Consider the following 12,500-nt stretch of genomic DNA (forward strand, 5'->3'; position numbering starts at 1 on the left):
GACAATAATTGTGAATTGATATTCAAAGCTTAGTAAAAATGCAACATTTTAAGGGTTGTAACATCAAAGCACATGACATTCATAATGACAACGCAATAATGGTATTTTAAACGATTCATTCTGAAATATAATATATCCAATAAAAGGTTTTGTCAAAAGAATAGTCCTGCAAATATTATTTCGAATTTGAAGTGAAATATTTGAACATCGACCCAAGCCATTGGACATAAAGTTAGAACGTAACATAACAAGCCACAACAAGAATTGTTTTTTAGGCATGACATTGAAAATAATTAATGATGATTCTGTAAGATAATGGCGGTGTCAAAGTAACCAATTCATAAAAAAGTATGATTTTGTTGAAAGAACAAACGACTGATGATGATAATAACGACAAAGCGATGTGTCAAGATAATTACATGTTCTTATTTTGAATGCCAAAGAGCAAAAGAGTTAAAGAATTTTCCGATACAAAGTAATGATACATATTTGGACAATTAAGCACATTGTCCGATCGCAAATATTGAAAGTTTAATTAAAACTAAAGAAAAAAAAACTAACCTGTAATCCGGGGCATCTATTTTGTCAAATATTCATATAAACACCGGTTTAGCAAATGTATCCAAAACAACATCCTCATTTTTTCACTGGTACCAGATTTGATAGCATTCAAATAAATCCTTATTTGACCTAAGCGTTTTTCTGAGCTATATGTACACTGTGGAGGCAGTATTATTTTAACATCTTTTCCATTCACACAACAAACACACACCAGGATTATTGTTATTTTCTATTTTTTAAAAACAAACTTACAGGAAGTCCTATTACTCCATGTTCCCCTTGGTCTCCCTTAGGACCCTAGGACGTAAAAAATGATAAGGGGACAGAATAGGTTAATTCAGTCCCAAGGCATCATAAGTTGGTTTGATATATGGCTTCAAAATCAATTATTCTTGAACAAAATCATATCAAAATTAAAACTTGCTTTCATTCTATTAGTCCTTCTTGAAAGAAGTATCAAACTGGAACAAAATGTATATTTTTGATGTCAAAATCTAAGATTGTGTTTATAATGTCCTGCTAAAACTATCCTTAATTTGATTATATTTTTTTCTAATTCTAAAATACGATAAAACCATTATTTAAAAAGGAACGATTTTAATATTGTAAAATGCATGCATTAGAGGTCTATAGATTATAAATCGTGTATTATTTTAAATATTTAAGCTTATTCCACATTATTCATGAATCAAGGAAAATAATAACAAAATCCACTCACTTGGCTACCTTCTGGTCCCAGAGGGCCTCTATCTCCCTGGAACGAGAAAAGTTTCCAAAGGTAAGCTAAAACGTTTGTGTTATCTTTTTTTTCTCTCCTAAATTGCAAAAGCATAATATTCTTCGTAAAGATGATACTCAATTTTTGTTATATTCAAAATTTAATTCTTTCCCTGGTAACCAAATTACATACATTTATAATGTGCATGCATTATTTTATGAAATTTGCTACCTATAGCAATTCTATTGTACATTATCATTTATAATAATTTGGTTAAATGGAAGTCAATATGTATCAAAGACAAAAGGCAAACGATTTACGTGTCGTTTGTAAAGGATACATAAAGAACTATTTTTTTAAATTAGTGAAACTCAAAATTTAGTTTCGATTCTTAGTTTGGATACAAGATAGATTGGTGTGGTGTTACCTTTATACCTGGTCGTCCCTCTATTCCTCTTGGTCCCTAGACATAGATGTAAGGAGGGAAATACAACTTCACACACAATCCTCTAATTACATTCACACATATAATTATAATGACATAAACCATCACCCATTTAAAATTTGATCGCATTCACCGATGAAAAACAATGTATTTCTATAAGGTGTAAAAAATAGTATCTAATAGGTGTCCTTTTATCCATAGACAATTACTATAATTGCTCTTATTTCAACATTAAGTCAAGTTTCAAAATAATTTATTGTTATGGAAATCAAAACAAATAATATTAAAGCCCATGTTGCCAGTGTAATATTTAGTCCTTGGTAGATGATGTTATTAAGCTTTTATGATTGCTGTCGTATGGGGGAAATTAAAAAAATCATTAAAAGCAATGTGAATGTGTAACAACAAGAGGCCAACACTCTATCCAAATCTTTATTTAACTGATCCTGTTACCAGCATTCAAAAATATGATAACGCTATAATAAGTGAAAATAGGTTTGAAACCCAGTATAAAACAGTTTTGAAACAAATTCATTTAAAAACAGTCTACGACGTATAAATAACGGTTGACATATTGTGTAATCTCTTGTGAAAGATTGCAAAACAATAAAAATGATACACGATATGGCATACTTTAGCATATTACACCCAGAATTAGTTATGTGTGTCTAAAATTGCCATTAAGTTATTTCAAAGAAAATTTAAATGTACAAAGAGGAATAAAGGTAAAAGGTTTTATGAGGTTGGAACTGTATAAATATGTTCTTTCAAATATTAGTTATTTTCATTGCAAGCAGTCATACGGATAAAATGTCAGAAAATGAGATAAGTAAAATACAATTTATCACTCAACTAACCAAACACGTGGAAATCTTATTTTTATTCATTATAAAACATTTAATTACATCTGATTTGTTAAGGGATCATTTTTAAAGCATATTTCTCTTGATATTAATTTGGAAATGCGATGGTCTTTAAATGAAAGAATGTATGAATGCACTTAAAAGATTTTGAAATGTGATAATTTTAGAATTTAGAATATAATGCAGGGAAATTACAAATCCCAAAATTTGTTAGAACGTAATATCTAATTATAGAGCCCATGTTAAGAACGGAATTTCTAAGAACTAATTTTCTGAGATCATAGATTCTGTTTTTCTTATTACTTTGCTTACCACTCTTCTTATTCCTCCTCTAATATTCCAATTTTACTTCTTACTTCTCCTACTCCTTCTCCTCCTCATATGATCATGCTCATCAACATCATCATCATCATCATCATCATCATGATCATCATCATCATCATCATCATCATCATCATCATGATGATCATGATCATCATGATCATCATCATCATCATCATCATCATCATCATCATCATCATCATCATCATCATCATCATCATCACATCATCATCATCATCATCATCATCATCATCATCATCATCATCATCATCATCATTATTATCATCATCAGCATCAGCATCAGCATCATTGGTCAATCTATTTTATGTTAGTTATTTATATCATCATTTTGATTTGACGAGTAAATATTAAATCTAAAGTTTTTCTCATAATCGTGATTGGCCATAACTAGATAATGTATTATTCTTTTTAGTATTTTTACAGAATAAAAGGTTTGTTCCATAGAACACTGTTATCTTGCGATGGCTAGGAATCCTACCTCGTTGTATCTATACAACATGCTATCTGGATATTTTTATACTGAATTGTCTAAATAGCAATCTCTTGTTATACGAAAACTTACCCTTGGTCCAGGTTTACCTGGTGGACCTGGCAACTGAAAGGAATAGCACAAGACCATTCATGCTTTAGCATTTCAAAAGTAAGTGGTAGCTTTGAGACCTATCGATACTCTTGGTCAGTGTAATGAACAGGCAAGCAAAGCTTATATAATGTTTTAGAATTGTACATTATGTTCCTTCTTTTTCTTCTTCTTCATCATCTTCTTCTTCTCCTTCTTCTTCTTCTTCTTCTTCTTCTTCTTCTTCTTCTTCTTCTTCTTCTTCTTCTTCTTCTTCTTCTTCTTCTTCTTCTTCTTCTTCTTTCTCTAATTCTTCTTCTTATTCTTCAAAAGAGAAAAAAGTACATTTTCTTTAAATAATTACAAGATTATTTGGAATTATCAATGGGTTTGCTTTCGTGATAAAAAATTCATTTTAAAATATTTCATTTTGACATATAATAATGAAAATATATCTTTAAAAAAATAAAGTCAGGGAAATCGTTTAACATGTTATCTATATCGTTATGTGAATATATTCAAATCATTTGTTTTTCTATGACATAAAAAAATTTCAAGCATGCAGAGTTACAGCTTACCCCCGATCCTCCACCAGATAATATTTGACCATTCTCACCCTGTTGTTGTGAAACAAATACAAGATTTTGTCCTCAAAACTCTAATCAAAGTTTATTGTTTTATAGGTACAATAATATTTTCATTTAAGATCAGATTTTATTTAACGATTTATGAAAAAAAAGATATATATTTTTTTATTTATTAATACGTAAGAGTTATTTGCACTAACATTTATTTTGATTTAAGAAGTTGATATCCAAATATATTTCAAAACTTTAATAACCGTATTCATCTATCATAACAAAACATGTAAAACAGATCCAATGGTCTTTCATTTAATGTTGAATAGGGAATTTCTAATCACTTAGGTTCAGATCTCATCGAAGAATTGAATAAAATGGATATTCAGTCTTTATAAAAGAACACACTAATTGTGAGAAAAATAGAAACTGCATTTTCTTGCCTGTCTGGATTTACCCATCCTTTCTTTTGTCAGGGAAGGGCTTAGAACCCGAAACGTTCCCTATTAAATTTTATTTTGTTCTTTAAAAAAACCGTTACTTTAATATTTGTTAAATACTTTTTGCAATACACATCCTCTAGCAACTTTTGTTCACTATATGTATGTATTGCCTTTAATTATATTCCTATATTTTCAGACAAGTTGCTTATAAACTTACAGGTGGGCCAGGTAACCCGGGTCTTCCTATCATTCCTGGTTGACCAGGCAAGCCAACTTCACCATGTTCTCCTTTCAAACCTTGCTGTCCCTATTCATGGGGTCATTTCAAAAGGGTCAATATTATGATAATCTAATCGGATTTTCGAATTCATACAGAGAGTATAGATAAAACAAAGATTTTACTTCTGACTTATCTTTTACTCCGTCATATCAGATTATATGACACTAAGGTTATAAAAACATTGATTTGCGACTGCACATGTTGACATTTTGTCCAGACTTAAATATTCAAAAGAGATTCACGGTCGTGGACATAATTTGTCTTTAAAACGATAAGAGATATAAAATTAATCATGCATTAATATTATCCATTTATAACATATCCTGTTGTTTCTTTTTTTAAAAACATGTAATGGCTGTTTAACATATTTTAAACTATCAATGTATTAGGAATTAATATTCGAGATTTGATTTCCTATTTCTTAACTCGTATCAAACCAGAATGAAATAGACAGCTGGCACATTAATTTATTTATCTCAAAAGTCTCTAATTTATTCCATCATGCACAAATTAAAAATTCTCATTTACTTATATTTTTCTAGTCTTCATAAACCCATTTTCATATCATTATTTTGAATCCTAACTTACTTTTGGTCCCGAGAATCCTGGAGTTCCGTCTTCCCCATCTCTTCCAGGCACACCCGGACTGCCTTTCGGGCCCTACAAAGTTAACCCAGTTTTCGTTTTAGTATTATGCCAATAGTTAACAATGTATTTTCGCATCATATTCATCACGGTTTTTTGTTTAAAGTTTTCACTATTGTACGAGTATTTTCCAAGAAAGTAACATTGGCCAGAATTTATAAAGAATTAGAATGATAAAAAATTGCTTAGTAATAGCTATTAAAGCAAATATTTAGGTTAATGTCACAGATAATTGCAAATAACAAACGATTACTTTAGAATTCTGAGATAGAAGCGATTATATTTTTTTTGCTCATAAATAAGATGGATTTATCAATAGATAGGAAGATAAGATTCAATTTTTTTTTGAAAAATTGGAGGAGCCCCCTGACCAGAGCGATAAATTTGCCTTTATGTCAGTATGCAAGGGAAGCTAATTTCAATACATAGTAATAAGCATGAAATGTTAAAATATTCAATATTTTTGCAACTTAAATCAGGCAACTGGACTTTTATGTGTTCTAACCATGCTTTTTATAAAATCGCCTAACAATTTTGGAGTAACAGTATATAAATAACATGGATAAAGAATAAATGTTAATAAGAGAGGGTAGAGAAGGGACCATGCAAAGTACCTGTTGGCCCGGTAATCCTAAAGAGCCCTTCATACCCCTGGGGCCTTGAGATCCCTGGTCGCCTGGAGGGCCCTGCGGCCCTGGGAATCCTGTAAAACCTGTTTTTCCTCGGGCACCACGCCTGCCCTACAGTTCACGTGAGAAGAATGAACGAACAATTCAGACATTAACAAACACACATTCAAAGAATCATACTCACTACTTAATTGTTCCTCCTCTGGGTATTCTTATTAAAATAATTAATTATAGAACTATTATGTATGCTTTTAAATGGCGACTTATTATCTCTTTATAGAAGCGGATAAAACAACATTTCTAACAAATTTAATTGGACTTTGTGTGAGTGGTTCACATACATCATAAAGTAATATGTGTTGTCTAGCTTTTCGTTCAAAGAGAACAACTAAATCATTTTGTTATCAAAGTGAAAGAAAGATAGCTTGAAATAGCAGAACAATGCACACATTTTAAGCACTGCCAATACAAGAAAAAATCCCATGAGGAATAAAAGAAATAAAATTAACTGTTTGCCATATTGTTTTGCTTCGATTAAAAATCGCATATTTAAATTAACCTTTAAATGATTTAAATATTTGAATCAACATCATTGATAGTAGCTTGATCTTGTGAAATTTTAACCAACTTATTCAACATTAGATTATCACAAATTATGAAGAGTTTACTAAGTTAACAGTTTGGAGTAAAGTAAGTAAGAAATTTTCCTGTCTTGAATACAATTAGACAATTTTCGATGTTTTTTTAACACATGATTGTCCACATCCAAATGACAATCAGAAAGTTCTGATAGTAGTGTTGTATCTCAAAAACTTATACATATGAAATTTTCACAGGCCTTTGAAATAATCTCCCTTTCGCTTTATGTAAAGTATCAGTCTTGTCAATTGATATTCCGGAAAGCACGGCGATAGCCACTTGGGGGTATACTGTGCAGCTATGAAGTAACAGCTCTTTTTTGGTCTTGTGTGTCTTCAAGCTAAGCCAGGACTTGTAGAGACCGGTAGGGGTTGTCTGAAGCCTGGGATCGTAAAAATACTAACGAAATGGTGAAAATAGAAAAGCTTGGCATGGGAAAAGTTCACAGAATGGACGTTTAACCGTTCGTCAGCAAAACAAAAAATAAAGGAACGTTGAAAACAAATAAACTAAAATGTAACAAGAATTGTACGTCTGTATTCTTTATCACACAATAATCTATCTGGAACCAAACCTGAAGGCATTGTCGATTATCTGAACTTTTTCCACCCGAAGCCTTTCCCTTTCCAATTTTTCGTGAGTATTTTAAAACCAGGACTGTCGGCTAAGTGTGGCAAAACTTGGGATTCTATTCACTTTTAGCATGTTGTGGCCCTTGATTAATGAAGGCAGTATTGTCATGAAGGTGCAATGCACCGGATTTTTCAACCTTTGGCCTCTGCTCATCAACGACATATTTGCTTGGAGTGGTTGGAAGACAAAGAAAAATGGATAGCATCAAGGAACGTACATTGTACTAATTGAGAGAGAAAGCCAATGACTGGCATTTGTGGCAGCGTGTTGTGTTTTTAAGTGAAAGAGCTATACAGGTTCAGACCCCACTATACCTCTGTTTTGTCGACTACAAAAAAGCTTTTGATAGAGTACGCCACGAAGAAATACTAAAACAACTGCACTCCATTGGCGCTGATGAGAAAGACCTCAGACTCATGCAAACATTATACTACACCCAGCAGGCATCTATCAAAATCGGAAACTCTACAGGAAATTCCATTCCTATTAAGAAAGGAGTCCGTCAAGGGTGTGTTGCCTCACCAGATCTGTTTAATCTATACCAAGAAACAATCATGAGGGGCATAAATAATATGGAGGGAATAAAAGTAGGAGGTCACAACATAAATAATATAAGATACGCAGACGATACGGTACTCATTGCAACATCAGAAATCCAACTTCAAAAGATTGTTGACAAAGTGGTAGTAGATAGTGAAGCCAAGGGAATGGAAGTGAATATCACCAAAACAGAATGCATGGTAATACAGAAAAACCCCAAAAACAACAACACCTGCAATATAACGATTCACGGCGAGCAGCTTACCAACGTAGAAAGTTTTAAATACCTAGGTTCAATAGTGACAACAGATGGAAGATGTAACCGAGACATACGAGCAAGAATAACTCAAGCCAAACAGGCCTTCATGGACCTGGGAAACATTTTGAAAAACAAACAGATGTCGTTCGGGATTAGATTCCGAGTCTTGAAGTGCTACGTGTGGCCAATCTTGTTCTACGGATGCGAAAGCTGGACTACAAATGCAGAAACACAAAAGAACATTGAAGCTTTTGAAATGTGGTGCTTGAGAAGGATGCAGAGAATATCGTATACCGCACACAAAACGAACGAAGAAGTGCTAAAACAAACATACCAACAAAGGAAACTAATGCCCTTAATAGTGGATCGACAACTATCCTTTTTCGGACACATAGTAAGGAAAGATAAGAATGAATACCTGGCAAGTTGTGGAAAAATACCTGGTAAACGCGCCCGGGGGAGACAAAGAAAAACACTCATAGACCAACTGAAGGGCTTCACCAACCTAACAATCCAAGAGCTGTTTGAAAAAGCAAGAGACAGGGAGGAATGGAGAGAGATAATTCATGCAGTATCCGAAGCCTGGACCAGGCATGGAACCTAGAAGAAGAAGTTGTGAGGGGTGAATCCTGCAAGTCCTTCCAACGACTATACGGTCATGGAATAAGTGAGTGAGTGAGTAGCTTTAGGAAATCCTAGGACAGTTATTGTAGTGGCCTCTGCCATAATTTGAACCATGACCGGTCTGTTTCAAGTGACCCCCTCTCTCCCCAGAATAGTTGTTTTCTGGTCTGTAATCCTGGACGCAGAACAGTGGTTCATCTCCCTTTGGTCCAGCCACACTCTATGCAAGCCTTCTATTGGGATGTCGAAATAAAGTACTCAAGTTTAATCCCTCTACCAATGGTTTGGGGCTCGCGGGGTTAAATACATAAAGCAAATATCATTCTATATTTTTTTCTTCGATTAATAAATGAGGTTTTCGTTATGCATACTTTTTTCATAGGAGATATTTATGGACAATTTTGATAATTGAATATCGAGTAAATTGATAGCCCAGTAAATTTTCTTAGCTCATGTCGGTTGGTCTTCCTTCGTGTGGTTTTGGGAGAAAATCAGGAAAATAGGGACACAACGCGCGTTGTCAGACACGTGGTTTCTAACTTGATCGAATTCTTGTATCCAACGGCAAACAATAAATGGGAAAAGAGCAAGCAGACGTAAACAATCTTCAAATTTTCTTGGATCTAGGTTAGAGATTCACTGAGTTCTGAATGCATAAGTATATAGAATCAAATATTTTCTTTTTAAAATTCCATTTTGTTTTCTCAGACTTGTTACAGACAAACTATCAGAACTTTCCAATTGTTTCTAATATCCTAAATCCAGTTACTAATAGAATAACATTGTTTAAAAGGATAATGAACGGTCATTTGGTGTCTTAGGACCTATAATATGAGATGATGGTATGATAGAGACTTAAGTATTGATATGCTCTTCATTCTTCTATGTATGTTTATTACCAATTAAAAATAACTATTTACCCTTTTGCCCCGTCTCCCCTTATCCCCCTTCCATCCTTGTGGTCCCGGGGGTCCAGGATCTCCATTCCCGCCTGGCATACCTAGTTCTCCCTGGGGACGGGACGACGAGGTAACAGTGACATAGAAACTACATGCGTTGAAAATAAGTCGAGATCAGTCCATTAGGAAATGTGCTTTCACCATTTGTGGTCGCAAAAATGATGGATTAAAATCTTGGCTCTTTCATTATTGTTTGTTTGGTGAGTTGGTTCGTAGTTTTTATTTTTTTAAGATACGTAACATAAGTCACTTTATCAAAATGTTAGCTTTTTGTTTTATAGAATAAAATGTATTGAATTAAAAATCTAATTTTATTTCTGGTGAAAAGTTAAAAGCGCATTCAGAATGGTAATACGTGTGCTAAATGGACTTGGAAATAAAATAAAGGAAGGAAATTTAGAAAAAGTAAAAGGAGACATAATGAAAATATAAAATTCAGCAAGTTTGATAGGTGTTCAGAAAAAATTATTTGAAATTTAAGCAGATAAAATTATTTTGCTGATAAACGAGCTTCTTTCTACATGCATGTTTTGTCTTGCTATTCATTGTTTAATTGAAAAGCTTCAAATTCTAATTTAAATGATTCCAATAGACAAGATAAAACGCTTCATAATATCACTCCATTGGAGATACAAAAGTCATGTTGTTGTAATAAACTTATAGTTTGAAATAATTACAACACAACATAACGTTTCGCAACATGTGGTTGCTTAAGGATGCACAACAATAAGGGTAACAAATAAATGACATCTTATGATAAACATCAATACATCTAACGTGTAATGCATCTAATAAAAATGTGCATAAACATAAATTTATGGATCTGCAATTTCAAGTAACAAAGCAACAATTTTTAAAAAGATGAAATAAACGATAAAACCAATAGGGTCAAAAAGAATAATTGTTTAGTCTTCTGGTGACCATCAGGTGGTGTGGTCATCCTTTGTCCAGTGCTATTGACTCCCGCCTTTTCACATCGTTCATTGAATCAAAAGGACTTGAGGCTGGTCTAAACATTATACATAATTACAAGTTCAATAAATCTTAAACTATAACCAATTCAGGTCCTCAGTTCAAGTGTTGATACGAGATGCTATTTGAGTATGGGATTTTCTTAATGCTGTAAATGATGGACCTTTACAAAGCAATACATAATTTTTCAAACAATATGATGAATTGATAATTCAAGTTTTTGCTCATGTGAATAATAATTGGTCTTTAAATATTATCATGGATAATAACATCCGTATAAAACAACAAACCTGTTTTGTTGAATGTAACATGTTTATGCAAATTTTTTATTCGACTTATATTTTAGAAAAGTGATGTTTTAAATATCTGATGCTTTATAAACTGCTTGATTGAGAGATACGTTTTTTTATCGAGTCAGGTGAATTAGACCAGCCTCATCACATTGGTAACACAAACATGGTTATGGCCGACTAAAGCTTTTAGGTTTGAGCAAACATTAGTGGTCTAAGGTGTGCAAGTGGTTTACAGTCTACATACAACAGGAAAACCATGATGCGTCAGGTATAGGAAGACAAGGAAAGCAATTTTAAAACACAAATAACTAAACCATAAAAAATGATGGTCTGAGAGTAATGATAATTATGATGATGACGAGGAGGGAGAAAGAAGAGGGCTACGATAATGATGATGGTGATGGTGATGGTTATTATGAAACTAATAATGATGGTATAATAATTTCGATAGTAGTGAAGTAATGATATAATGATGATGATGATGATGATAATGATAATAATTAAGACGATAATAATAATAATAATAATAATAATAATAATAATAATAATAATAACAATAATAATAATAATAATAATAATAATAATAATAATAATAATAACAATAATAATAATAATAATAATAATAATAATAATAATAATAATAATAATAATGATAATAATATATAATAATAATAATAATAATAATAATAATAATAATAATAATAATAATAATAATAATAATAATAATAATAATAATAATAATAATTTTGTAAAGAATAAAACAAAATAATGGAAAAATGATGGTGCCAAAGTGCAATGAAAATGATATATTATTATGAAGGAAGATCTTCTAAGAGAGAAAAATTGCATGCGTATTGGTATTTTGGTATAGATATGATTCTGAGACAAAGAGGATGATCGTAGTGAAAATTATTTTTAAAATATATGAAATAAAATTTCAATACTTGTTGATCGCAGTGATAACGAATCGAGGGAATAAATGAGCGAAAATATGCCATCACAAAATGAGCAATGCAAAAAGACAGAGAATGAACCATACAAAGTGATTTCTTATTGATTATTTTGAGCTGCGGATTTGGATGTTTTAATATCACACAATATTGCAGGGAATAAATTCTGACAGGTCAACTTCGAATATCCGTAAACAGGCATTTCAAATCCTGAGAGGCACTTTTGAGTGTAGAAAGCCACCGCTTGCTACTTTTGACGATATAAATTGAAAAAAAAAGTCAAAGACAATAAGCTATAATCAAACAAGGTGTAAGACTTCAAACGTCAACACGGTCGAATAGGGCATATCTAAATTTTGGTGAAATCCTGTGATCACTTTTTAATACTATTAGTAGAATTATCAACACCTCTAAGTTAGTTATTGAATATTAGTCAAATGCAAGACGTGCGATTATCGTGACAGTATTGGTAATATGATCATTTAGAATATGACCACGCGAACCCCTGACCAAAGCGCTGGTACGTAATATATATAAGGGCAATAAATAAATCATAACACCCACCCTT

General features: G+C 32.2%; 1 protein-coding gene across 20 annotated transcripts in view; it reads right to left on the minus strand.

The window, feature by feature from the left end:
- Window positions 1-12,500, minus strand: part of LOC144972722 (uncharacterized) — a 206,160-nt gene that overhangs the window by 22,511 nt on the left and 171,149 nt on the right. For 18 of the 20 annotated variants that reach the window (XM_078914296.1, XM_078914297.1, XM_078914290.1 and 15 more), the window contains 9 exons: window positions 9,679-9,768; window positions 6,049-6,174; window positions 5,378-5,449; window positions 4,727-4,816; window positions 4,067-4,105; window positions 3,492-3,524; window positions 1,707-1,742; window positions 1,280-1,315; window positions 814-858 (listed from right to left, as the gene is read on the minus strand). In XM_078914296.1, the coding sequence (XP_078770422.1) occupies window positions 814-858; window positions 1,280-1,315; window positions 1,707-1,742; window positions 3,492-3,524; window positions 4,067-4,105; window positions 4,727-4,816; window positions 5,378-5,449; window positions 6,049-6,174; window positions 9,679-9,768 (567 nt within the window). The remainder of the gene's footprint in view (window positions 1-813; window positions 859-1,279; window positions 1,316-1,706; window positions 1,743-3,491; window positions 3,525-4,066; window positions 4,106-4,726; window positions 4,817-5,377; window positions 5,450-6,048; window positions 6,175-9,678; window positions 9,769-12,500) is intronic. The other 2 variants (XM_078914293.1, XM_078914291.1) reach the window with 1 other exon arrangement.

Source organism: Berghia stephanieae, chromosome 5 (genome assembly GCF_034508935.2).
Source record: "Berghia stephanieae isolate SIO BIC M18660-M18661 chromosome 5, UCSD_Bste_1.3, whole genome shotgun sequence".
Taxonomy (NCBI): Eukaryota; Metazoa; Mollusca; class Gastropoda; order Nudibranchia; family Aeolidiidae; genus Berghia; species Berghia stephanieae.